Genomic DNA, 25588 nt, shown 5'->3' on the forward strand with positions numbered 1-25588 from the left:
ATTCGGAGGCATTGACGGTCGTTTTTCGAATCAGTCTTTCACATCTCGCCGCACAGGATCATCTGATAGCATGTAGGGCAGGTTTCTAATGATGGCTATAACGTACCAGCACAGAGGTCAAGAGACAACTTATCGGGCGCGATTGTTCGTGGCTCCATCTGTGTTGCCGGCCTGTGGTTGTTCGATGTCAGGTCGATCCGAAGGTTTGGGGTCGCGGTAGAAGATAAGGAAGACCACAAGCCAAAGGGCGTTCCAACCCATTTGGAAGTAAAACGATGCTTGAACATTGTCTCTGTTTGCTAGACCGCCGGGGTTTACGCTCAGAAGGCCCGCCTGGACCGCAAAGCCAATGGCGGCCCCCATCTGGAAAGCAACCTGGAGAGTTGCCCCGGCCACTGCACTCATCTCCGGGGGCACGGAGACCATAATCATAACATTGACGGCAGTAAAGCATGCCGCGTTCCCTCCCGATCCAATGACGAAGGCCGGGAATAGCCATCTCCAGTATTCAGTGCCAACGAACGTGTGGGGTCGGCTCATGAGAGCGTACGCCACGGTCCCAAGTGCGCTACCGATAGCGACAGTCCACCGGGGGCGTGACACCAAGGTCGGAAAGGCAGAGAGCACCATCACCACCAGAAAGGCGGAAATCCCTTCCGGAAGCACCCTCGCAGCTGCTAAGAGCGCACGCTCTTGATGCACGGAGACGAAGATCTCGACGAGCGCCAAGAAGTTGACTCCCCACCAAGCGTAGATCTGCGTGGCGAACAAGATCCACAATGCGAAGTTTGGAATCCTCCACGTCGAGTTGGGGAGTAGTGCCGCCGATTCAGGTAATTGCCCTTCCCAGATGAAGAATGTAGGGAAGAGAAGGATGCCGAGGATGAAGGGGACGATGAAACCAGGCTTCTTCCAGCCGTACGACGCTCCGAGCGTAAGGCCGAGGATGATCAGGACGATGCCAGCGAGCATGAGGAGACTGCCGACTAGGTCGAGCCTCTTCAACTTGGAGTCGCCTTCAGGGCATTCGTGCTGCATGCCGGTGACGTGCGGTACAACCTTGAAGGAGAGGAGCGCCGCCGGGAGAATGATGATGGCGAGGATCCTAAAAAACCATCTCCAATCCTGCATTTGGCCACCTTGAGGGATGTACGCGACGAAGCCGGCCACAACGATGCCTGCCACGTTGGCGATGGCTCCAGAAACTCCGTATAGTGTGAAAGCAAGTTCCAGCTCCTTGGTGTCGAAAACATAGACTATCAGTCGATAGGAAGAAGGGATCAGGCAGGCGCCAAAGATACCCGACAAAGCTCTCAAGACGAAAAAGCTGTACTTTTCAGTCAGGAAGCTGATGACCAAAGACAGGATGCCCAGACCAGAGAATCCGTACACAAAGACGGGTCTGGGCGAATACAGGTCGGAAACCCTTCCAAATAAGAGCAGAAACGCGGCGAAGGTTACGGAGTAGGAGGTGATGACCCAAGATTGCTGTTCGAAAATAATGTCGAGGTCTTTCGATATCGAGCCAGTCAGAACGAAAAAGGCAGAGTAACACAGCCTGCAGATGAGCTCTGATATCCCTTAGTGGGTGCTTACACATCGATGAATAATCCAAGAGAGAATAATCCCAGAAGAGTCCACTTCGTGGTCTGGGAGAACGCGGGAGATTCAGACTCGGCCGCCTCACCAGCGATCTCTGCCTTTTCGGGCTCAACCGTGCTACCGTTTAACGTTTCAGACTGGGCGGAGCCTGTCCTCGAGGCAAACGTCACTGGCAGTGCCGTGCTGAAGATGTCGGTAGAGGGCTGTGCCACATTGTTTGGAGCGTTGACGGAGGTCATGGTTAGAAATGTTGATGGCGTTGTTCGCCGGCAAGCAGCCTCTTATAGGCTTTGGTACTCCTCGGCCATTCCACATGCAAGCCTCCGGATGACATCGTGTTCACGCCTGTCGGGCCGATCGGCTCACTCAGGACAGATCCAAGTCTGGCTATGGCTTCGGCTTTGGCCACCACCTCACTTGCGCTGCCCGATCTGTGCTGACGCATTACAGTCAGCCTTATTCAGCTTCTGAAAGAGGACCGTCGGGGAGGATTGCCGCTACTGCGTCAGCGGAGCATATGTGCGGGCTCAGTAGCGGACGTGGGAGGTCTGGTCGTCAGTTGGACAGCCAGTCCGCACCAATGATGCCCTGACGTTGAGGTATCCATCCGGACCCGATCTCGCGAGGAATGAATGCTGACAATGATGACCAACCCTTACATGACGGGCGACAGACCGTATCAAGCTCGGTGTCCGAGCATTGCTGGGCGCGGCTGGCGATCCAGTGATGATCCCTCCCTCCTGACGCATCCGGATGGAGTTTGAGTGCCGAGGTGTGTCTAAAAGCCTCAGAGCACATCGAGTCTCACACGCTCTGGCGTAGGCCCACACCCCTCGCAAGACGGCGCAGAGGCTGCAGCGGCTCCCACAGTGACAACCAGCAACAAGCCAGCGTGCTGGGGCAGCGCAGACGCACAGAGGAAGCACCCTTAAGAGGATGTTCGCAAATCGTATGCGGAGCTCTGGGATAGCCGAAAACGATATACATGTGACAACCATCACTCATACCCATTCTCCTCAAGTCTGCTTGGGCTTCTCGGCCTTGAAGTCAGCCACAGCCAAGACGTCGTCCCTACCTCCTGAAGCTTTGCAAAATCAGCCGCGGCCTGCTCCGCGTCCTTCGGCGGGTTGCTGCGGAGTTGGTCCTCGACTTTCAGGAACTTGACAGTGTCCGCCTGCATCTCGGCGTTCGGGCGGGCAGGGAAGTCAGAGGCAGCCCTGTCGGCTGCAACGTCGGCCTGAGAGTCTGTCTGGTTCTGTTTAGAGAGCGACGAAAGTGCAAGCTTACCGGGTCAACGCCAGACCAGCGGACATCGGCTCCATGCTTCTGACTGTAAGCCGGCATTGCAGCCAACATTCAACTCACAGAGGACATGAGGCGGATCCACGAGCGAGTGAACGGACGAGCTGAGACGCGAACGGTGAGGGCAAGCATGGTGGACAAGTTGATGGGTCTCAGTTAGACGCTCTACTCATTAAATCGCGCCTTTTGAACAGGCGACCTCTCGTTCGGCTGCAATATGGAATACGACCGAAACCGACTGACGTAACTAGAGGGCCGGTCCGGTGATCACCGGCTGGGCCCTTAAGGACGCCCACCCAGGAGGATCGACATTTCAAGTCGTCTCCATCCAACGAAGATTCCGCGTCGGATTCTTGAAGTAAAGTGGCTGCACAATTGACGGCGGTGGCGTTGGTAGTGAGATGATTCCTGTCCCTTGATCCAGTTCCAATGTCAACTAGGGGCTCTGCACCGGCGCTTTTTATGCAGCCTCCTTCTCTTTCTGCCCCAACACGGGCCCGGTAGAAACAAAGCTGTGCTAGGCGGGAGGGGATTGGCGGCCTTTCAGTCGAATGTCCGAACGCAGCCGATGTTGATACCAGAAGGAGCCCCTGATATCATCATATGAACAATATGAACAACGAACGAGCACTCATGGGGTCTCCCTCACGGAGTCTTCGGCGGTCGGCGAACGCTCAACGCTGTAGCCTTAACCTTCGAGTTCAAGTGCACTGTTCAACTATGACATCTGTCTACCTCACAACGGTAGTGACGTATGTATTCAGGCACGAGAGTGGGGGGCTCTGCATTAGGTGCGGCAGCGCACATGACTGACGGTGGCTCAGTGGCGAGTCGTTTTCCCGTATCAACATGATGGTGCTATTTCTACGCTTCCACCGAGGTCTCAAATAGGAACCACGCCGACTTTTGGAGCCTCTCATTACTTACCACTTCTCACAGCCTACCACTTCTCACGACCATGATATACATGTACGTGCTCTCTGCCTCTCTGCCTGACCTCAGATTCATTATCTTTTTGGTAGTTGTTCTATTGATTGTTCTCTTCGGTTACATATGTAAGTGCGGCGGCGCACGCCCCACTAATGAACAGTTAAGCGGAGCAAGTATTCGATCGACAAGCGTCGTCACCCACAGGACGTAGAGGGTGGTCCTCCAACGCTTCGAGAGGTGACAGACAGTGTCCTGCACAGAGGTCATCCGCAGGACACGGGATATACAAGCCATGGTATGGTGCTCAATACCGGTCCAGGCCTGTTGGAGGAACGACGACGTAACCGTGAGGCAGTGAGACACTCGCATCGATGGAACCGCATGTACGATGGAGATGTGGAAGGCGACATCGAGCTGCCGACATACAGTGAGTCATAGGCATCGTGTCGACTGACCGTCAGCGGAACGAGCGGCCCCAGGAGCGACGTTGATGACTGATCGAGATGGGAAGGATAACGACTTCCCCCCGCCCCTCTCGCGGCCTGCATCTTTCAGGTTGGATGGAGAGGTACAGCTGCCGCAGTTGCCCCCAGTGGCTAGAACGAGGTGAAGATGACTGTATAATACTGTATGCTCCATGTTTTATGTTCATTACACTTCTATCACGTTACAAGCGGTGCCCTCTTAATCATGGGTCGATCTCGGTGTCAAATATGAACCAGGCCAATGCCTTCATACCAGAAGCCAGCTCCTCGGCAGTGGGCCGGATGAGGCGAGGAGGAAGCATGAAGCCATACTGAAGAGTCAGTGGATATTTGAGTGGCTCTTACCGTTCCAGTGTCCCTCATCTCGAGACTGTAGGACCAACGCACTTCGGCGGTGGCATAGGCAAAGTCCATTGCGTCCCCGGCAGAGCTTTCCTGTTAGCTGTGTCGTATATGTATAGCTCACCGGTATGTCAGGTCGCAGGCCTGCCCCGTTTGATAAGATTGCCCTTCGCTCATGCGCATCGCTTTCGCAGCCCCAAGGCCAGCCTCCATTAGATTCTCGGCGTCGGCTGGGAAGTCCTCGCACGAATAAGCATAAGGGAACATGACTATTGTCAGAATCGCATCAGGTCCACGATGCTTACACAGCTGCCCGTAAGAGTGGACATCGACGAAAGCCTTGATCGGGAGCTCGCGCTCTCCATCGGCAGTGCCATTCTGAAGGTAGTTGCCCATGATACGTGTCTCCTTGGCTTCAAATGGCTCTTGGCCAGAGTAGCTGTCCGAACAGGCGAGTCGCGAAGGGCTGAATTGGTATCCCCAGTTGGTGTTGAGATCAATTCCTGTTTGTCAGAGAGAACCAATGACGATGCTTACCTTTACAAACGAGCCCTCCAACCTCCTGTCTGTTCTTCTTCCACATTCTCGAGTGCTCATGGCTATAAACGTAGCCATCAGGATTAATCATGGGCACAACTGTGAATGTATAGCTGCGAAGAAGCTCCTTCCATTTGCCCTTGGGATCATGGCTGGCGTCGAGGGCGATGGCGTGCAACAAGTACAGCGCTGACGACGGGCCGACCCATTCACGAGCATGTTGGCCAGACTGAACAACAAACTCGTACCTCGGCAGATCGTCTTCACCCTTCTTCTGTCCGGCGCGAATGCTCCAGGACCTCACTGGACGTCCCTCTTCGGTCGTCCCGAGATCAGTCTGCGTAACCAGATCGGGGAAAGCCTGTACGAGGGCGTTGCCGAACAACAGCATGTCGTCGAAGGAGTGATACTCGTCGTGAAAGGGGGTCAAAATATCATTCATGTCCCAAGGTGGGTGTTTGGGGTCGCCAGGCTCATCGGGCTCGGCGAGAAGGGATGGTCGGGGTCGGGTCTGCTCCACCAGCTCTTGCACGTCAGGAATCATAGTCGATACATCCCAGTTGCCGGGAAGAGCAGAGAGCACGGCGTTCCATAAGGCGAATGGTACACGGACGTCGACCGTTGCATTGCCCACTCTCCAAATGTCGAGGTCAAATGACTGGGTGATTAGCTTCATCACCGAACTTCCTAACGCAGCGATGACGTTCACCGAGCTGTTGCCGAACCACCGAACAACAGAGAACAACCGGCCCATACACCACCACAGCAGCTCCACTCACGTTGAGCACATGCACCAACATGTCCCTCCGATCCCGCGACATCCCCTGAAGATTAAGCGCTTGACTGATTGTCCGTCGTACCGCTCTTGCGTAGTCGGTCGATAGTTGTGTGTGTCTCCTGCGACGAATGGTACCTGTCCCCCCTGGCCCGCGTCCGAGGCAAAGCCGGCAAGTACGGAAGGGAGTGCGAAGGCAAGCAGAAAGGCCCTCATGGCGATGTGTGAAGACTTGGTGCGAAGGCTAGAATACTTGGATGGTTGAGATGAAAGAAGTTGAGACCCGAGATGGATGAGATAAATGATGATGAGATAGATCCCCGAGGCCCACTAAAGGGCAGGAGGTCAGGTACGATTTCGCACAGTCAGTATCCATCACATTCCACTCATCTTATCCATTGCACCCACACGTAAACACACTTCCCGCCCGGCAAAAACATTTGCATTGCTGAAGATTGCACTACTACATACGCTGCAGAGACTGCGGCATTCATCCCTAGGGCGCCGCGCGAAGCCGACTTTCTAATATCGCTTGTACCCATCACGCCCCTCATAGTCGTACTTGCGGTGGTTGTATCCTCCTCTTCCCCCGCCTGCCCCGCCTCGGCTCTTCTGGTACCCTCCTCTAGTCGGAGTACTGCGATTATAGCCTCCGTCATCATCGTCGTAATAGGTCGAACGCCGCTTATACATGCTTTGCTCGTAGGAGTCAAAGGAAGACCTGCGTTGATGCGTTGGGGCCGGAGGTGGGGGCATCTCTGTGGCGGGTGCCAGTTGTCGAACCGCCGGAGAGCTGTCGCCAGCAGCCTGCGAGTCCAAGATGGGCTGAATCAACACCTCCAGCTGCTCGACCTGAGCCTTGATGACTTCAAGGGTTTTCACCACCAAGTTGATAGACGTTGATGAAACGGGCATGGGCGTATGAGGGATTACAGTCGCACGAGTCGGCCTCGGGGTCTCGGTGTTGGATCGATCGTATCTCACCACTTCGTCTCGGCGGTTTCGAGGTCCCGAGTATTCCGGAGGCTGGTCAGCATACTCTTTATTGGCTCGACGGTAAGGGGCTTCCGTGCGAGAATACCGAGTGGGCGACGCGGCTCGTCCTCTGGGCGACGCGGATCGTCTCCTCGGGTGATCGCGCGCAACATCGGCATACGATTGGGTTGTCGATCTGCCCGACTCGGCTACCGACTGAGTCGTTGACTGGGCGACAGCAACCTGCGGGGATGAAGCCTGAGCTTTTGATGCGCTTTCTTGTCCCTTGGATTGGGAATTGTCCTTCACTGAACCTCCTTTCTGCTGTTTCAAGGCCTTCAGCTTTGCCTTCAAAGCCTGAGCTTTATCGTTCGTTGGCGTGGTCTTAGGCTCAGCACCATTAGACGAAGTCTCCCGCTGCAAAAAGGACTCGGCGACTTGCGTGATGGCTGTCGAGGAAGCATCAGTACTCCGAGCGGCGCGGCTAGCCTCCACCTGCGCTTTGAAGAGTTTCAACTTCTCGAGAGAACTCAACTCACCGGGGCCAGTGGCTGCACCGGCTCCAGCGGTGCCGTTTGCAGCCAACGCTGCAGGCTCGAGTCCTACAAGATCATTTAGATCTTTCAGGGCAGCATCCAAGCCTCGCTTGTCGGTGGAGCAAGAGTCGATGTGAGTGTCTCCCAAGGTTCGAGGCGTCGCAGAGGCGGGCGACTTTTGTTGGCGAGTAGGGTTCTGAGGTCCGGAGGAGGTCGTGTTGTGGGGACGGTGAGAGGAAGCCGGCGCGCGATTCCCGTGATTATCCCACTGCGTGTCACGACGGGGAGTGCTGTAGCTGTTTGTTCCGCTGTCGCCGTAGTCTAGCGACGAAGGTCCCTGCCAACCGCGTCCATCGCGTTCGTTACGCGAGTTGTAACCATTGTCGCGCGGGCGTTGATCGTAGTTATCCTTCCGGAATCGCTGCGGATACTGTTGCTGCTGCTCCATTTTTGCTTTTCTCTTGGCGGCATAGTTGGGGTCAAAATTGTTCCCCTTGTACCGGCCGGTGGGATCAAACGACATACTGTGCTGTAAGTGTCAGTCTTGGTTCAGAAAGGCAGAAGTGATCATACCTCAAGGCTGTAGGCCGCGTTATGAGGGACTGGCAGTCTTTAGCGCGTTCCGACAGGAGCAGCAATGCAACGTCAGATCAGAGTGATCCAGCGAGAAGAGAGGAGGTGATACGAGGTGCAAAATGAGATTTTGATGCGAAAGCTGTCGAGCTGCGGACTGTTGCGGCAGCGGCTGTATTTCATTGTTCCCGCTGGGGAGGCACGCGTTAGCACGCCCCAATCGCTGGTACTCGTGCCTGGGTTAAGTCGCGTGTTTTCATGTGCGTCATAATGCAACTACATTTCGAGATTACATCTCCTATCGCTTTAAAAACATGCCCGTTTTGCCCACCGACTCTCCGTCCCCAGAGCGCTACGAGCGCTCCCCAACCCCCGATCCCGTTGTAAACGGCGAAGGGCCGTCGAAGAGACCGAAATTGACAACCGATGGCATCCAACGGTACAAGGTGAGCCAACAGAAGCGGGGCGTTGCTCACTGTAGGTGGAAAAGCTGATGGCAAATCCCGAGCGCGAAGTTCGTCTACCAGCGCCTCAAGGCCCTTTCGCCAGCGAGATTCTGGCGCGCATGCCAAAGGACATTGTCAAATCTGTCTCCGGCTCTGCAGCTGCTGCTGGGTCGGGCGAGTTTCACGTGTACAAGAACAGTCGGAGACGAGAGTTCGAAAGAGTAAAGCTCATGGAGGAGCAGCAGCGTGCAGTGAGTTATATTAGAGTGGTGTCTGTACTAACAACAGCTTGCGGAGCAGAAAGAGTTTTTAGCACGACAGGCTGCCCGAGACGCTGAAGCTGAAGCAAAAACAGCCAAGAACCGGGCCAAGCGCCTGAAGCGGAAGGCTGCCAGGAGAGGTGGAAGCGACTCCAAAAAGGATGCGGCCACAACAAGCAGGTTGGAGGCGGCCCCTTACAATTCAGAACCCGCCCCGCCAACAGATACGATCGACGACGCGAAACCCGTCACGATTGCGACTGGCGTCGAGATCAAGGTCTTGGACGACGATTGACTTTTGTATTACATTCGATGATAACCCCTACTGATGGTCACACCTCGCTCGCTTCTCTGGACGTCTTGCTTACTTTCTTTGACAATTCTAGATCCTCCTCCGACTTCTCAAAGGGCCAATAAAGAGTGATGTGGCTAAGATTGTCAAGGTCAAACACGATGAATGCCACGATAACGATGAACTCGGGAAGCACTAACAGAACCCCAACAGAATAAGTCTCAAGGATGAACCCATCGATCCTCGTGGCGGCCAGCACTCGATAAACACTCTCGAGCATCAAGGCAGAACCGGACAGGACGACAATGGTAGTTGCGAGCAGGACGTTGGAACATAACTTGGCTCGGTAAAGGACCACTAGTCCGATGGGGGCAACAATCACCCAGGTCGAGATGAAGATGAAAAGCGCACCGGACGCGATTCGAAGGCTCTTCGCAGTGTCAAAGAGGTCAAAGTCGAGCTTGTTGATGGCAACGATCTGCAGGACGGCACCAATGACGCCGATGACGGAGAAGACGACCAACACTAGGTGACGCAGCGGTCCGAGAAACTTTGTGAACCGTCCGAAATCACGCCCTCGAACAACACAACTCCTAACCGTTCAGCACGTTTCCACTCGCTCACTGACCATTCGTAGAGAAGCATCAGAACCGCCTCTGCTAGGAAGAGAAACCCGGCCACAAGCAAGACGCCCGATGCAATGAGAAGTGCCTGGAAGTTGGATGCTCTGGTTGGCGTCTTAGCCACCTCGTACCGAACGGCAAAGGTGGCCACGCGCACTGCAATGAGCGCCATGTGCTCTATTCCACTCACTGGCAGAGAAAAGGATCAAGAGGTTATACATGCCCTTGTGCTTGGCCAGCCGCAAGAGCCTCCTGGCCACCAACGCCACCCCGAGTACCCCATACACGACTGCCAATGCGATGGACTGGGGCTTGGATATTGACCGCGTAAGAATTTCGAAAGGATTGATATAGTTTGACATGATGCGAGCCGGAAAGAATGCGATTGTCTTGGCGCAACTGATCTAACAACTCTCGCGCAGATCCGTAGCATAAGTAGCAGCCCCGTGGACAAGCGCTTGGACCCTATACCGACAACGACTGCGCGTCGCCGTCGGTCTATTGCATACTTCTGACCGTGTGAGGAGGTCAATGCACGAGCCTACGGTTACACTAAGCGACATGGCATAAGTGGATTGCGCTCCGGCCCAGGAGGCGGCCCGCGCCGGAATGTGAATAGTCGCCGAGTTTCAGTGGCCTCTGTATACTCGACGTCCAAGCTACTTCAGACTGGTCCCTTGGCTGAGACAGAGTAGACGTGCTCGCCGGACCGATGAGAGAAAGAGGGGCGTGCCGGTCGGGCGCTGCATGTTCTCACGTTAAAAATAACCTTGCAGAAGCCTCACTAGGAGCCGACCTAACCGACATGGTGCACTTGGGTGCATGCGTGCAGCCTCCCGGCTCGGGTAAAAACAATCAGAGGTGTCCTTCGTGGGTGCGGCAACCATCTGCTTTCTTCAGGTCGGACGAGTATGCCTGGCTGAGCATCTCACTGCTTCTGCGTGATCGCACTTTACCCGATGGTATAGACTTACTGGACTCTTTTACGAGACCTTCGGCATACATGATCCCCTTTACTCGACCGTGCTGGAACCCCGATTGATTCGCGATCGCGCGCGGTGGCCCTCGTTGTCTGATTCATGTGCCAGTAGACACGCAGGGGGGCACTCCGCACTCCACCCTAGAATCGAACCTCGGTCAGGCCTGTAGGACTTGCTACTGCTGAGGACAACTGCATTCGTCACCTCGGCCTCACCTCGGTCACCCAAATGATCACCGATTCGGCTCCGCCGAAACGACCTCATTGACTCCGCTGGGGATACAAGTGCAGCACGTTGCTGTACGTGCCTGATCGGCCAATCGCTCTTCGTCCGCTTACCTCGGTGCTCGGTCAGAATCACGGAGCGATCGGTCCGAAAGGCAAGATCATGCATGCCGTCTTTCGCAACGTGCACCATGAGAAAAAGAGAGCTACGTTGAGTGTCCGAGTAATGATACATGTCTAGGTAGTCTATGGGTACAAGAGGCCGCAAGTGATATACGATCCGCGACAACGATTATACAACTTTGTATGTGCGAAGCTTATGCGATACTCTTTTCAAGCCTTGGCGTACGAAGGCTTGCGCTGAACTGGCTGCTGAGGAAAGCGTCCATGCAGCGGGTAGAAGTAGCTAGCCTTGGGTAGTGACGATGGCGAGACAGAGGCCGTGGAAAGCTCAGGGCTTGACGCAGAGCTTGACGAGGAGACAGAGGTACCGCGGTGGTGCATAGAGGGGCGTCCCGCAGAGGTAGTTTCCCGCCGCTGCATCACAGCGAACCCAGAGGCAGGTCGTGGGCTGGAGGGCAGACTTTGCGTCGCGCGGGTTCGGGATCGAGTGCGCTTCGGCTGCATCGAGGGAACGATCGTGATGGAGATCGGCTGCGACCTCGGCTTCGAGGCGGGCGGGCTGGACAGGTCCTCGGCATCGTCCTCTTCATCGTCATCAAAGTCAAAGTCGAGCTCCGGGTTGTACGGAGGGAAGTGAACCAGAGGCGCGTGGTAGGTCGCCGGGGCCGGCTTATGCCCAGAAGGTTGGGGCAGGTTGATAACGGTCATGGTGTAGGTATGGGGGATAGATAGTCGCTGCGGCTGATGTGTGGTGGGGACCACGATGTGACAACAAGTGCAGCAGCCATATATACTCTGCGAGACCTACGCATTTGATCACCTGGTCGGTGTTCACGGTCACGACGAGTTAGTCATTCCGTTAGCAAGCCGTTGTCTGTGCTTACGGTGGCCGGCGGCTGACATTCGTAAGCTCGATCGGATCCGTTCGGGTTCCAGGGCAAGCCATCGGTCTTCGGTGCAGGCAGACCCTAGCCGCAGGGTCCGAGTCGGATTACTCCTGTTGCGGTGCCTGACAGAATTTGAGAGCTTGGTTGGCGACGGCTGCGCGGCTGCAGCCCGAGGCGTCCGTCCTGGCAGCCACATGGGACAGACAAAACTTCCCACCACAGGAGTCGTGCCTGGCCACATTCACCTTCGACTATTGGTCAGACAAGATCACTACTGGTCTCTGCTCATCCATTCCATGTGACCTTCCCACCGCAGACCCTTTCGTTTCCTCGGTACCTGGCCTCTAACATCTCAAATCCAGATGCTTCAAATCTCAAAGCTGGAGGCGCCCGATCTCAAAAGCTGCGGTTAAGTGCTTCAGCTTCTCAAACTCCTTGCTCCAGACTCTCCGATAAGCAATATTCCAGACGTTCTGCTTCCTCCGATCGCGACGATCATCCCCCGACTTATGCCCCTTCAGAACACTTGAGTCCGCACTTTCCACATCGACGTGGTGCGGCCGGCCAAGCGGCCGAGTTCCCCAAGCGTCGCAGATGTGCGAGACCGAATCACCGCGTCGGAAGATTGGTACCTGAGCTACAAGGGACGGTCGCTTATGATACGCGTCCTGGCCGAAGGGCTGCCGTGATGATTGCTGATGGCGGCAGCACGGCGGCCGTTCCTAGCCGCTCTGACTTCTGACAGGTCGTAGTCTCCTGGCCGACCTCCGACGTCGACAAACGTGACTTTCCAAAACTTTCCATTTGCATGGCCACGACAGCTGCCCTGCGGACGCACGTGAGCCGCCTACGCACCTCGAATAGTCGCAATAGCCACGCACACAGTACATCGTGAGCTCGATAGTTGACAACTGAGGTACCCGAGCCTGCACGCCCACCTGTTTCGCTGTCAGCAGACCTGCAAGACCGAGCCTTGTCCCAATTGACGGCGGCCCTCTGACCGCAAACCACGTCGTCCCGCCGGCGCGATCGACGAGTCGCTACGGATCGGTTCCAGTGGACGCCGCGCCCCGCATGGTGGCAAGGCTACGTTCGACAGTCCCTGCTTCTATTTGCGACCGAGCTGTTACGAGCCGCGCCCCGCGATACTGCGGCGCTGCGGATAACTGCGAGACCACGAGTCCGTCGCGCTTGTGCATGCACATTTGGGTCGCTTGGAGGTAAGGGTTAAAGGCGCGCCCCTGCGAGCAAAGCGAAGCTGAGTAGCTTAGGCTGTGGGCAGCTGTGGGAGGGTTACGGCGTTGAGACTCGACAGCGCAACGCTTATTCAGCGCTCTCTTTGACCCACGAAAAGCGAAAAGCTACTCTTAGCACTGGGGCTGCGGGGCTGCTGTGGCGTGCGGCATGAGGCGTGCGGCATGGCTGTGCTGATTACCCCTATTCCGCGATCTGCCTAGGGATCGCCGGGGGCGAGAAGCTCGCGACGTGAGCAGCAGGCCGCATGTGCGGGGGCCGACGGACACCAGCAGTTCTCCGAACAGGGCGTTACTATATTCCGCTACAGACTTTTCCCTAATACTGCAACGCCGAGTAATTCCAGGCACGGTCAGGCACAGCCACATCATTAGCTTCCGCTCTCTATGTATCAAATGCCGAAACGCCGGAGCGGCGTCGGCAAACGCTGGAACTCGGTCTCCTCCATCCTTCGGAGTTGATCTCGGCTTCGGCGACGGCGTGCTCAACTACCACTGCAACTAGAGCGTTCAAACTTGATTCATTGGAAAGGTACGGGTCTTTTCTTACTGTCTGCCGGTTAAATCGATCAATTCCTCGTAATCTAAGGACTCTAGGCCGGATTCCTCATCGTCCATGACCTCGACAACAACATCAGGTTGAGTAGGACGGCGTTCGCCTTGTCAACCCCCGGCTTTAAGTGCACTGACGGTTAGAAAATCCAGTTCATCCTCCGACAGACGGTCTACTTCTTGCGCGAGACGCGGTCGGCGCCGAACGCGATGCGCCCATCGCCGGTCGATGGGATTCCGAGACCGTTCGCGGCTCTGCGCGGCGAGGAGGTTGGACTCGGTCTCTACGGTCTTCGCGTTGAGCGAGACACCCTGCAGCTCCTTCAGCAGAGTGTTGAGAGTATGCGTGAGCAGAGCCTCAGGCTCGGCGAGGAGAAGAAGCCCGAAGACAAGGGAGAGGACGGTGAGGTAGACCATCCGATGGAGTAGGCCGCTGTACACTGATGTCGTCTACAACATGGGCGACATTGGCTTCAGTAAGTGGCTCAACCCTGCCCGGCTGCTAACACCAGTCATCGTCTGCATGGCCCTCGTTTGGCTGATGGTTCCCGGTGTAGGCCTGTTCTACTCTGGGCTTTTGCGACGAAAGAATGCGCTCTCCATGATTCAGCTCGCAATGCTTGGCGTTGCCGTTGCGTCCTTCCAGTGGTTCTTCTGGGGCTACTCGCTCGCCTTTTCCGAGACTGCCAACGCTTACATCGGTGACCTCAAGCACTTTGGTTTGATGAACGTTCTCGAGGCTCCTTCCATGGGATCGACTCGCCTTCCCGCCATTCTATTCTGCGCCTACCAGTCCTGCTTCGCCATGATCACGATTGGCATTACGGCCGGTGGCTTCGCCGAGCGCTCCAAGATTGGGCCCGTCATGCTCTTCATGTTCATCTGGCTCACCATCGTCTACTGCCCCATCGCCTGTTGGACCTGGAACGCCAACGGGTGGACCTTCAAGCTGGGCGGCCTGGACTTTGCTGGTGGCAGCCCCGTTCACATCAGCAGCGGTACCGCTTCGCTCGCCATTGCTCTCTATCTGGGTAAACGTCGCGGCTACGGCACTGAGCGTCTCGCCTACAAGCCCCACAACACCACGTTCATCGTCCTGGGTACCGTATTCCTTTGGTTTGGTTGGTTTGGCTTCAACGGTGGCTCGGCGCTCTCCGCCAACATGCGCGCTGTCCAGGCCTGCATTGTTACCAACCTTGCCGCTTCCGTCGGTGGAATCACCTGGATGCTTCTGGACTGGCGCCTTGATCACAAGCTTTCGGCTGTTGGATTCTGCTCCGGCGCCATCTGTGGACTTGTCGGCATCACTCCCGCCGCTGGTTACGTAGGCTCTCCTGCCGCTGTTGCCATCGGCGTTGTCACTGCTGTCGGTGCCAACTTTGCGACCAAAATCAAGTACTTTGTTCGCATTGACGAAGCCCTCGATGTGTTTGCGACCCACGGCGTTGGTGGTCTGATCGGATGCTGCCTGACTGCGTTGTTCGCCGATTCGCGCGTAGCCGGATTTGACGGCATCACTGCCATTCCTGGCGGATGGATCAACCACAACTACATCCAGCTCGGTTATCAGATCGCCGATGCCGTCGCTAGCATGGCTTACTCGTTTGTGATGACCACGATCATTTGCTGGCTTCTTCACTTTATCCCCTTCTGCCGCCTCAGGTGCGATGCTGAGGCCGAGATCGTAAGCAAATGACCCTGACGTAAGGGAACATGGCGTATCACAGTCCACCTCATGTACACGTCAGGCTGTGCCTGACCGTGCCTGGAATTACTCGGCGTTGCAGTATTAGGGAAAAGTCTGTAGCGGAATATAGTAACGCCCCTCCGAACAGCCAGCTACATTCTTGCCACTATTCGAGATGACTATAAGCCCAAGCGCATGAGCTCTTTGCGCACGTGGCAGCCAACTGCGGGGTGGACTGGGCGTTCTACTCCGTGCCCCGCATTAGTTGGATGCGCGCCAAGCTTTATGACAACGTCCAGGGCCTAGACTCGGTCTCGACTTGCCGGTGCTTCGTCAGCCCTTGTCCAGGTCTCTTGGGTCTTTTCTTAGCCTCTTGGTTTTCCATGTGGGCTGCGCTGCAGCTCCTATTGGAAGTACTCACAGTGGGGCTAATGGACATTGTGGGGAGTTTACTTTTCTTGTGTGGTCTGGTCCGCAGCGCGTCAACATCATGACACCGCCCTCTGCGCTGCACATGCTGCACAGTCTGTTGACGTATTAAACTGGCAAACCCCCACCGCCGACACCAACCCCTTCGCTCCTCATCGCTTCGTCTCGCACCACTACACCACAGCTGCAACGCCATGATCATGAGCTTCCTCTCGCGCTCTCTGTCGCGACGATCGTCCACCAGCTCGACGTCGTCCGGCTCCAGCGATCAGGCCCAGTCACGTGTCGAGGACGGTTTCAACCCTAGTCCTGCAATGTACTGGCACGCTCCCTGCGCGACGGCACCGTTTTACGTCTCCCAGCGTGAGGCCCGCAAGATCGAGCGCAACTACCAGAAGATGCTACAAAAGGGCATCGTCGAATACGCGAGGACTTGAGCTGCCTCCAACGCACTGGCAACCCCGAGTAGCCCCAGCTACAGACCGCGCGCACACGCCACCGTGCGCGCACGTGACTCGAACGCCGCACTTGCCTGCGACAGCAAGCTCGTCCTGCGTGATACGCCCTTAGGCGCATAGAACCACATAGAGACATTGCAATACCGGAAAAGGACACTTTGAAACGATGCTGGAGTAATATGGACACTCCTGTTATGTACATGGAGTCATAACAGCCGCGCGCGCAGTGGGCAGCGTGTTTATCGGCCACCCTCAGTAGTTAGCCCCACGCCCAAGTCGGGACGTGCGGGGTTCCAGTCCAAAGTCTGTTATCATACCCTGTGACATGCATTCTTGGCTGGCGACGCACCAGATACAGGTCGGGGAGAGTCGGAGCGCCGCATGCTCTAGCCAACCTAGTCGTGATAAGGTATACGGCTCGAAGGATCTGGTCCCGCCGTAGGCCTTATCACGCTGGCCCTGACCACTACGGCCAGCTTGGCAGTCACTCCGTTCTTATCAACCACAATGGATCGATCTTCAGCCTCGGGAATGCCAAGTGAGGTATAGTAGTCCCACATCACCCCCTGGATCTTGGAAGCCTGGAGTAGATAGTGATAAGCTGGGGTCACAATGAAGCCTTGCTCTGGCCAATAGGCCAGACCAACCCAATCGTGGCTGTTCTCCAACCCGAGATGGTGGCCCGGCAAACCTCTGGATCCAACCACGTCGGGACAAGACATCAGCGCGGGCCGGACTCGCTTGATATTCGAGGATCTGAATGTCCGCTGCGATGACTTTAAATGAACGCGTTTCTCACACGACTCGAAGTTCCAGCATTCACACATTCTCCTCACTTCTCTTTCATCATGGTCGTGAGTGTTCCCAGAACAACATCACTCGACAGTCGCTGATCTCATGGAAGAACGTAACATACGACGCGTCTCTAGACATGGTTGTGCCCGGCGCCGATGGCACTGATGTCGTCTACAACATGGGCGACATTGGCTTCAGTAAGTGGCTCAACCCTGCCCGGCTGCTAACACCAGTCATCGTCTGCATGGCCCTCGTTTGGCTGATGGTTCCCGGTGTAGGCCTGTTCTACTCTGGGCTTTTGCGACGAAAGAATGCGCTCTCCATGATTCAGCTCGCAATGCTTGGCGTTGCCGTTGCGTCCTTCCAGTGGTTCTTCTGGGGCTACTCGCTCGCCTTTTCCGAGACTGCCAACGCTTACATCGGTGACCTCAAGCACTTTGGTTTGATGAACGTTCTCGAGGCTCCTTCCATGGGATCGACTCGCCTTCCCGCCATTCTATTCTGCGCCTACCAGTCCTGCTTCGCCATGATCACGATTGGCATTACGGCCGGTGGCTTCGCCGAGCGCTCCAAGATTGGGCCCGTCATGCTCTTCATGTTCATCTGGCTCACCATCGTCTACTGCCCCATCGCCTGTTGGACCTGGAACGCCAACGGGTGGACCTTCAAGCTGGGCGGCCTGGACTTTGCTGGTGGCAGCCCCGTTCACATCAGCAGCGGTACCGCTTCGCTCGCCATTGCTCTCTATCTGGGTAAACGTCGCGGCTACGGCACTGAGCGTCTCGCCTACAAGCCCCACAACACCACGTTCATCGTCCTGGGTACCGTATTCCTTTGGTTTGGTTGGTTTGGCTTCAACGGTGGCTCGGCGCTCTCCGCCAACATGCGCGCTGTCCAGGCCTGCATTGTTACCAACCTTGCCGCTTCCGTCGGTGGAATCACCTGGATGCTTCTGGACTGGCGCCTTGATCACAAGCTTTCGGCTGTTGGATTCTGCTCCGGCGCCATCTGTGGACTTGTCGGCATCACTCCCGCCGCTGGTTACGTAGGCTCTCCTGCCGCTGTTGCCATCGGCGTTGTCACTGCTGTCGGTGCCAACTTTGCGACCAAAATCAAGTACTTTGTTCGCATTGACGAAGCCCTCGATGTGTTTGCGACCCACGGCGTTGGTGGTCTGATCGGATGCTGCCTGACTGCGTTGTTCGCCGATTCGCGCGTAGCCGGATTTGACGGCATCACTGCCATTCCTGGCGGATGGATCAACCACAACTACATCCAGCTCGGTTATCAGATCGCCGATGCCGTCGCTAGCATGGCTTACTCGTTTGTGATGACCACGATCATTTGCTGGCTTCTTCACTTTATCCCCTTCTGCCGCCTCAGGTGCGATGCTGAGGCCGAGATCGTCGGTATCGATGACGCTTTCCTCGGCGAGTGGGCCTACGACTTTGTCGGTGTCGATCGCGAGCTCGACTTCTCTCATATCATCGAGCGCGAGTGCGCTGAGGCGGCCCGCGAGAAGTCTTTGCGTCACGAGAAGACTGGAGAGGAGGCGACGCGAGTTGAGACCACGGGAGAGGTTGAGGTCAAGCCTACCACGTCCTCCGCGTCGAGTGGTACCGCCGAGGCGAGGTGAACGGCTTTCCTCTCGAACACTTTAATTTTCTTACGACATCGCCATAATCGGGTCACACCAGCGTCTCTCCTTACACCTCATCAAAGTCTTCCCACAAGGCGGTAGTCACATTGTACATATATCAATAGCAGGGCAACTAGGTACTAGGTAAAGCTTTCGGAGCCATGAATATAATCGAGCACACATCGAGCGCACTTAGCGGATTTGGCCGGCCAGCCCAATTTGCCACCGCGGAGACATATTGCTTCGGCTTGGCGACGCCCTGTCCGCTTCTGACCAGCCGAGCTCACCGGCCTTACCCGGTGCAGTACCTGTGCAAAAGTTGTACCATCATCCATCATGTCGAGCCAAGTCGTACCAATCTTACGGGCAGGGGACGAGCTGTCACCGACATCAACAAATGACTCGCTAGGGAAATCCAGGACCGGACGATCGCCTGGTATCAGAGATCGGTTCGCTCGAGCCCTGTCGCCGGGACGGGCAGAGGAGCCGAGGTCACTGTTGCGTGAGTACCGTCCGTCAATCGTCAACTATCGGGCTTGCGCGCGAACTCTAGGGTTCTGCGCGCGGGGTAGTGGAGAGGTCATCGCGTCCACCAAGGCGAGTGGGTCGGGGATGGTGGGGATTGGTGAATCGCGGGGGCGCGGGGGGCGATAAGGGAGTGTCATCGTAGTAGCCTAGGCGCAGGCTCATCTCGCGAAGCCAGGTTGCTTCTGTGGCTCTGCCGGTCCAGGCTGAATGCGCCTATCTTTGAGCGGGCAGGTCGGGCAGCATTGGAGTCCCGCAGGCGCCATTGTGTTCACGGGCCCTCGTCGCCTGTGAGAGAATGCCCTCTTATCGCGAAAACGGAGACGCAGCAGTGGAGATCTATGGTGTGACCTGGTGGCCCGGCCAATCACAGCCATTCTCCAGATAGCGCACCTTGGTGACTTTGATCGCAACCTCCTCGCTGCACTAGCTGCAGCCACCACCGGGGGGGCTTGGATGCATGCACTGAGGCCCGAGACTCTGTATCTCCGCATTTGCCACCCGAGTACCAAGCAGTCACGCTGGCTTTCTGATCTCTTGGCTCTCTGGGCTCGACCGACCGACGATCGCCTTTATTATCACCTTATCACCCTGTCACCTCTTGCTACCCCTCACACTCCTTCAACCTCAACTCCCATCTAACTATCGCAGGCAACATGTCCGAAGAGCGTGGTCGCGACCAGAGAATCTCGACTGGCCGCGGTGGCGCTGGCAACCTCGTGCGCTCCGTCAGCAGGGGTCCCGACCCCGACGTCATCCCTGGAGCCGAGCGCGGTCGAGAACTGCGTGACCCGTCCGTCGAGAGAGTGAGTGGGACTACCTAGGCTGCAGGCTAACGAGCAGGTCACTCATGCCGGACGTGGTGGTGCTGGCAACATTCGCTCGCCTTCCCGCGACCCCAAGCGCACTGCTATCGAGGAGGCGAACGAAGACGCTCTTCAGGAGCAGCTCATTGCCGAGCGACGTGGTCGCGAGGCCGACCTCCCCACCTCGAGCGGCCGTGGTGGGGCCGGGAACATCAGCTCGGCCGCGTCGCGCTCACGTTCTCGCTCCGCCGTCCGCGACACGAACAGCTCGCCGGCTAGGATCCGCGAGGCGTCTCGCACCCGTCTTGGTCCTACCCACGCAGGACGCGGAGGTTACGGCAACATCACCGAAGACATTGCTGAGGAGGACCTGGAGCGGCGCGCTCAGGAGCAGCGTTACGAGCAGGAAGTGCGCAGGAAGTACGAAGAAGAGGAAGTTGGCAAGCAGTGAGTACACCCAGCGTCATTAGCTAATACCAGACACTCGACTGGTCGCGGCGGGGCGGGGTCAGTGGGGCAGAATTTCTCGCCCGTTGACATCTCAAAGCTATCAATAGAGGAGCGCGACGCTCACCAGAAGATGGCTGCCCAAGACCGCCCCGTCATGAGGGGTGGACGCGGTGGAGCGGGCAACATTCGTGAAGATCACCACCGCGGCCGCGACAGCAATGGCGGCGGCGTTTTTGGTAGCATGCTGCGTTCGCTCTCCCGAGCTGCCAGAGGCGAAGGTCACGCGCAGAAGGAAGGCGAGCCTGCCAAGTAATATGTCTGCGTCCATGTTCGTGTATAGTTGTTTAGTCTCCTCTCATTGATACGGTTACGGTTGTGCATTTATTATCTCTGCATGTAATTATGATGCGAGGGATAGTTCCCACTGTTACGTTTATGGAGAAGAGCGATTGCAGAACTTACGAAAAGTGGAGGTCTCGTCAATCATGGGTTGCATTCACATCATCCACCATGTCCGAATCCGACCCGCTCGAGCTCACGTCTCTCGACACCGAGTCGCTCCTAACTGCGCTTCTGAATGCAGAAAAGGTGCGTGTGAATCACCGCATGTTTTAACGGCGCGCGGAGCTGCATCATGCCTCGCTGTGACGGCGCTAACGCCAGGCGATTCCTTCGCTACTGCAGGACGTGAAGCCAGTCTTGACACACCTGAAGGAGAGCGATCCGAGTGAGGAGGTCGGAACAGCAGCGAAAGAGGCCGTGGACCGATACATGAACACGTTGGATGTGAGTTGACCTTGGGCTCGCGGCTGGAACAATGGGATACCTCGGCGACCGGACCCAGCCTTCGCTGCGGCGACTAGTAAGGCATAGTGGGCAAGCGGGAACGCAAGTTGTCCCAGTAGCAAGACACTAGCGGCGGTGACGTGGAGCCGAATCAACGCGCGTCACTCGCTCCGGTCGTCGTGGTCTCTCAACCCCCGGCTTTAAGTGCACTGACGGTTAGAAAATCCAGTTCATCCTCCGACAGACGGTCTACTTCTTGCGCGAGACGCGGTCGGCGCCGAACGCGATGCGCCCATCGCCGGTCGATGGGATTCCGAGACCGTTCGCGGCTCTGCGCGGCGAGGAGGTTGGACTCGGTCTCTACGGTCTTCGCGTTGAGCGAGACACCCTGCAGCTCCTTCAGCAGAGTGTTGAGAGTATGCGTGAGCAGAGCCTCAGGCTCGGCGAGGAGAAGAAGCCCGAAGACAAGGGAGAGGACGGTGAGGTAGACCATCCGATGGAGTAGGCCGCTGTACTTTATCTGTAACACTGTAAACGTTGACCACTCGGCACACGAGAAACTAATGCATCTACTGCTCGCACTGAGAAGCGCAAAGCTAGAATAGAAGTTGAAGGTAGGGCAATATGAAAGGAGACGAGCGAAAAGCGAAGGTTGAGCATGAGACTCAGGTGTATGTACAAACAAAGCGTGTTCTGGCAGCCCCAAAGTGACGAGCACTGATCCTTGACATGTCTCTAAGCAGACGTTTCAGGAGAGTGACTTAAGAGCGCTCACCACGGAGACGGCGGGCAAGCTGGAGGTCCTTGGGCTGGATGGTGACACGCTTGGCGTGGATAGCAGCCAGGTTGGTGTCCTCGAAGAGCGAGACCAGGTAGGCCTCGGCGGCCTCCTGAAGGGCACCAATAGCCGAAGACTGGAAACGGAGGTCGGTCTTGAAGTCCTGGGCAATCTCACGAACGAGACGCTGGAAGGGGAGCTTGCGGATCAGAAGCTCGGTGGACCTTGGCGTCAGTGATCCGTGCGCCTCGGCAAAACTCACTTCTGGTAACGACGAATCTCACGGAGAGCGACGGTACCGGGGCGGTAACGGTGAGGCTTCTTGACACCACCAGTGGCGGCGGTGGGAGCCGACTTGCGAGCAGCCTTGGCAGCGACTGTGGGTATGGCGACGACAGCGGGAGGAGGGGAGGGAGCATGTCAGTACAGCGATCCATGCCACAAATGAGGGGACTCACGCTGCTTGCGGGGAGCCTTTCCACCGGTGGACTTGCGGGCGGTTTGCTGGAAGCGTTAGATCAACTTGACAGGCTGCGAGGGAGGAGGGCTGCAAAGGGACGGGCATCGGTGGGGCAGGAGGGCGCGGAGTCTCAGTATGACCGGCGCGGCTGTACAATGGCATTGCTGGAGGACGTATGCACGATGCAGACGCAGTTGATGGGAGATGCATGCACAGTCGCTCGAGGGTGGATGCATGATGTCGAAGGTCGTGTGTGACGATGCATGGATGTTTGGTGGTTGGTGATATGGTGGGGTGTGTGGCGAGACGACTGCGCAGCATGCACCACCCGATGTCTTCCTTACGCAGACCGACGTGAAAATGTGGTGCAAAACATACCTTGGTACGGGCTGTATGGTGGAGGATGCGTCAGCATGGTTTTCACTATGGTGGAATGGTGGGCCCAAGAGGCGGGTGGCGCGGCCAAGATCGGACGGGGTCGACTTACCCATTTCGTTGGATGTGAATCGAGTTGAGTGGTTGGTTGTCGAGTTGTTGTGGAGTGAGGAAGTGTAAGAAAGAGAGATGCAAGTGTGCGACGGGGGAGAGTAAAGAATGCAGTTTGCGGGGAGGGGTTTATGTGACGGAAAGCGGGGTCTGACTCGGCGATGCACAGGTGTGGATGGCAGATTAGAGCTTGTGGAGGTAGAAGTGAGAGGTGGGGACGGGTGGTAGGGGTGACGGGGGTGCGGGCTTGGGACTAAGGGGAAGAACCGGAAGAGCTGACTGGACTGGGCAGGTTTGGGGCGTTGCTTGGTCTTGGTGTGCATCGCATCGCCGCCGCCAACCACAGAATGCAAGTCTGAGCCTGTGCCATGGGCTTGATGCGCATGTGGCCGATGGCATAGGCCAACGTCCACGGTGGGAGACCGACCGATGACTGGGCACGCACGACTCAGCCTCAACCCCGACGTGTCAGATTTAACGGCGTTACGGAGTTATGGTTGTTGGTGTGCACAGGACCGTCAGTCGAACGGTCGGGGACTTGGATCGATCGGGCTCGCCCAGATTCGTAGAGGTCCCGAAATTCACCAAGCAGTCTTCGTCGGTTCACTGGACCTGCCTTCAGCCATTCTCTCCCATGTCACTCTCATTCCTCACCCCACCTGCGCGCAATACCCCTGCCAAGTGGACCCTGCTTTGGATGGTCGCATGGAACAACCTGCAGCCTTTGCTCACTGCATGGTTGTCAATAGTTGCATGGACGATTCCGGCTGCGGTCGCAGAATCAGGAAACGTCGGTAGACGCCGAGTGCCACGGACTTGAGACACAGGCTCTTCCACATTCGCGCCGACCATCCTCGACGTGCAGGACAGCGAAACAGGTAGACTCGTTTGATAGTGTAGACGGCGTCTGCCAGCACCGTCGTTGTTGCCTTTTGATCATCGTCTTCGGTGGCTTCCACGGAGAAGAGGCTTGCAAGGGCATGTTGATCAGGTGCACGGATCGGGAACGATAACGCCAAGGCATGATCGGCGCCACGTGGGTTCCGGTCAAAATGGCCGGTATATCACGTGATGGACACAGGCTGTTCCTATGCCAGGTTCGCAGCGACGTCTGATGATATCATAACCTATTCTTACACTACACTTCAGTTAACTACTGGGGAGGGTCGATAATGCATTTGATAACGGGCTTGCCATCCTTGCCGTGGCCATTCTTGGTGATGTTGAAAGCCTCCTCGGCGTCCTTGAAGGCATAGCGGTGGGTGACGAGGGGCTTGAGGTCAACGAGACCACGAGAGACGAGGGAAATCGAAAGAGGGTAGTCTCCCTCGCCGTAACGGAACGAGCCGAGCACCTTGAGCTGCTTGGTGACAATGGCGAACATGGGGATGGGAACGGTGCTGGGACCCATGCCGACTTGGACAAAACGACCGGCCGGGGCGAGAAGCTGCAAGCCGGTGCCGATACATACCGGGGCACCGGTAGCGTCGATGCAAACCTGGAGAGCGCTGAGGCCAATCTCGGGAATGTTGAGAGTCTCACGGAGGGTAGCAGCGTTGCGGGCCTCGTACGCCTCCAGGTCTTCACCCTCTTTCTTGGCAGGCTATGGTCAGCAAGTCACCTAGGTCATGCCGACTCACAGGCAAGTAGATGTCCGTGGCGGCATAGCTCTTGGCAAAGTCCAGCCGCTCCTTCTGGATGTCCACCGCGACAACACGGGCAGCGCCGAGCGCTTTGGCGACAGCCATGCAGAGAAGACCAACAGGTCCGGCACCGAAGACAACCACATTCTCGCCGGACCGCAGCTGGGCCAAGGTGTTGAGAGCGTGGGTCGCAACCGACAAGGGCTCCATCATGGCGCCGTCCTCGTCCGAGACATTGTCGGACAGCTTGTAGAGTAGGTCATACGGGAGTTTGTCTGCCAGTCAGATTCAGAGACAAAAATTCCCACTCACAGTAGCGGCAGAGAGTGCCGTACTGAAAGGGTGGCGTAGCAGCAAATGTCATGTTAGGACAGAGCTGACGTCAGTGGGCTGTTTGCTAAGCACACTCACCTCGTACTTGCCACTCTTGCACATCTCGCAGACGCGGCAGCCCATACCAGGCTCCAGGGCAACGCGGTCACCGACAGCGAGGTTAGCCGATGTAGGAACCTTCGGACCAAGCTTCACGACCTTTCCGCTGCTTTCGTGACCGAGGCACATGGGCTCCTTGACAACAAAGGAGCCGATGGCACCATGCTCGAGGTAGTGGACGTCCGAACCGCAGATACCGGTCTTGGAGATGGCGACAAGCACCTGGTCTCCCTCGATCTCGGGAATAGGGCGCTTCAGTTAGTATAGTCTCGAATAGTATGGTTTATAAACCCGCAAGGTTTTGGTGCAGTCTGCATGGATCAAGGCGTGGGTAGCGCAGTGATCCCCCAGACCATCCGCTGTACGCACCTCCTCGATCTTGACGTCGTGTACGCCGTGGAGGACAAAGCTGGGATTGTCGGTCTTGACCTCGGTGGTAGTGGCCATTTTGTTCTATACGTAGAAGAAGATGAGAAGAGGACAAGAGATGCCCCGGGCAACACATTTATGCCTTGCC

The 25588-nt window shown here is 56.6% G+C and overlaps 14 protein-coding genes across 14 annotated transcripts; 5 read left to right on the plus strand and 9 right to left on the minus strand.

Annotated features, from left to right (window-relative positions):
- Positions 1-129: 129 nt before the first annotated feature.
- On the minus strand, positions 130-1841 carry A1Q1_06074 (uncharacterized protein; the record flags this gene model as incomplete). The annotated part of the gene is made up of 2 exons (XM_014321283.1): positions 130-1327; positions 1597-1841. 2 exons carry the CDS (start codon positions 1839-1841, stop codon positions 130-132), a joined length of 1443 nt encoding a protein of 480 aa, XP_014176758.1.
- A 758-nt stretch (positions 1842-2599) lies between these two features.
- A1Q1_06075 (uncharacterized protein) lies at positions 2600-3036 on the minus strand (the record flags this gene model as incomplete). Its single annotated transcript, XM_014321284.1, has 2 exons — positions 2600-2857; positions 2968-3036. 2 exons carry the CDS (start codon positions 3034-3036, stop codon positions 2600-2602), a joined length of 327 nt encoding a protein of 108 aa, XP_014176759.1.
- Positions 3037-4781: 1745 nt separating this feature from the next.
- A1Q1_06076 (cell wall organization and biogenesis-related protein) lies at positions 4782-5874 on the minus strand (the record flags this gene model as incomplete). Its single annotated transcript, XM_014321285.1, has 2 exons — positions 4782-5086; positions 5199-5874. The coding sequence occupies 2 exons, from the start codon at positions 5872-5874 to the stop codon at positions 4782-4784; spliced, it is 981 nt and encodes a 326-aa protein (XP_014176760.1).
- A 621-nt stretch (positions 5875-6495) lies between these two features.
- A1Q1_06077 (uncharacterized protein) lies at positions 6496-8007 on the minus strand (the record flags this gene model as incomplete). Its single annotated transcript, XM_014321286.1, has 1 exon — positions 6496-8007. One exon carries the CDS (start codon positions 8005-8007, stop codon positions 6496-6498), a length of 1512 nt encoding a protein of 503 aa, XP_014176761.1.
- Positions 8008-8371: 364 nt separating this feature from the next.
- Positions 8372-9058, plus strand: A1Q1_06078 (uncharacterized protein; the record flags this gene model as incomplete). The annotated part of the gene is made up of 3 exons (XM_014321287.1): positions 8372-8534; positions 8585-8754; positions 8804-9058. The coding sequence occupies 3 exons, from the start codon at positions 8372-8374 to the stop codon at positions 9056-9058; spliced, it is 588 nt and encodes a 195-aa protein (XP_014176762.1).
- Positions 9059-9095: 37 nt separating this feature from the next.
- A1Q1_06079 (uncharacterized protein) lies at positions 9096-10040 on the minus strand (the record flags this gene model as incomplete). Its single annotated transcript, XM_014321288.1, has 2 exons — positions 9096-9580; positions 9869-10040. 2 exons carry the CDS (start codon positions 10038-10040, stop codon positions 9096-9098), a joined length of 657 nt encoding a protein of 218 aa, XP_014176763.1.
- A 1175-nt stretch (positions 10041-11215) lies between these two features.
- On the minus strand, positions 11216-11713 carry A1Q1_06080 (uncharacterized protein; the record flags this gene model as incomplete). Its single annotated transcript, XM_014321289.1, has 1 exon — positions 11216-11713. One exon carries the CDS (start codon positions 11711-11713, stop codon positions 11216-11218), a length of 498 nt encoding a protein of 165 aa, XP_014176764.1.
- A 2194-nt stretch (positions 11714-13907) lies between these two features.
- Positions 13908-16250, plus strand: A1Q1_06081 (ammonium transporter; the record flags this gene model as incomplete). Its single annotated transcript, XM_014321290.1, has 3 exons — positions 13908-14122; positions 14175-15359; positions 15998-16250. The coding sequence occupies 3 exons, from the start codon at positions 13908-13910 to the stop codon at positions 16248-16250; spliced, it is 1653 nt and encodes a 550-aa protein (XP_014176765.1).
- Positions 16251-16666: 416 nt separating this feature from the next.
- Positions 16667-16993, minus strand: A1Q1_06082 (uncharacterized protein; the record flags this gene model as incomplete). Its single annotated transcript, XM_014321291.1, has 1 exon — positions 16667-16993. One exon carries the CDS (start codon positions 16991-16993, stop codon positions 16667-16669), a length of 327 nt encoding a protein of 108 aa, XP_014176766.1.
- A 209-nt stretch (positions 16994-17202) lies between these two features.
- Positions 17203-18702, plus strand: A1Q1_06083 (ammonium transporter; the record flags this gene model as incomplete). The annotated part of the gene is made up of 1 exon (XM_014321292.1): positions 17203-18702. The coding sequence occupies one exon, from the start codon at positions 17203-17205 to the stop codon at positions 18700-18702; it is 1500 nt and encodes a 499-aa protein (XP_014176767.1).
- Positions 18703-19886: 1184 nt separating this feature from the next.
- On the plus strand, positions 19887-20487 carry A1Q1_06084 (uncharacterized protein; the record flags this gene model as incomplete). Its single annotated transcript, XM_014321293.1, has 2 exons — positions 19887-20036; positions 20074-20487. The coding sequence occupies 2 exons, from the start codon at positions 19887-19889 to the stop codon at positions 20485-20487; spliced, it is 564 nt and encodes a 187-aa protein (XP_014176768.1).
- Positions 20488-20996: 509 nt separating this feature from the next.
- On the plus strand, positions 20997-21777 carry A1Q1_06085 (uncharacterized protein; the record flags this gene model as incomplete). Its single annotated transcript, XM_014321294.1, has 3 exons — positions 20997-21074; positions 21150-21272; positions 21502-21777. 3 exons carry the CDS (start codon positions 20997-20999, stop codon positions 21775-21777), a joined length of 477 nt encoding a protein of 158 aa, XP_014176769.1.
- Positions 21778-22033: 256 nt separating this feature from the next.
- Positions 22034-23001, minus strand: A1Q1_06086 (uncharacterized protein; the record flags this gene model as incomplete). The annotated part of the gene is made up of 5 exons (XM_014321295.1): positions 22034-22274; positions 22313-22427; positions 22509-22554; positions 22889-22899; positions 22998-23001. The coding sequence occupies 5 exons, from the start codon at positions 22999-23001 to the stop codon at positions 22034-22036; spliced, it is 417 nt and encodes a 138-aa protein (XP_014176770.1).
- Positions 23002-24149: 1148 nt separating this feature from the next.
- On the minus strand, positions 24150-25518 carry A1Q1_06087 (sorbitol dehydrogenase; the record flags this gene model as incomplete). Its single annotated transcript, XM_014321296.1, has 5 exons — positions 24150-24599; positions 24637-24914; positions 24952-24973; positions 25051-25323; positions 25441-25518. 5 exons carry the CDS (start codon positions 25516-25518, stop codon positions 24150-24152), a joined length of 1101 nt encoding a protein of 366 aa, XP_014176771.1.
- Between the last annotated feature and the right edge of the window lie 70 nt (positions 25519-25588).

Source organism: Trichosporon asahii (genome assembly GCF_000293215.1).
Source record: "Trichosporon asahii var. asahii CBS 2479 unplaced genomic scaffold scaffold00075, whole genome shotgun sequence".
In the NCBI taxonomy this organism is placed as follows: Eukaryota; Fungi; Basidiomycota; class Tremellomycetes; order Trichosporonales; family Trichosporonaceae; genus Trichosporon; species Trichosporon asahii.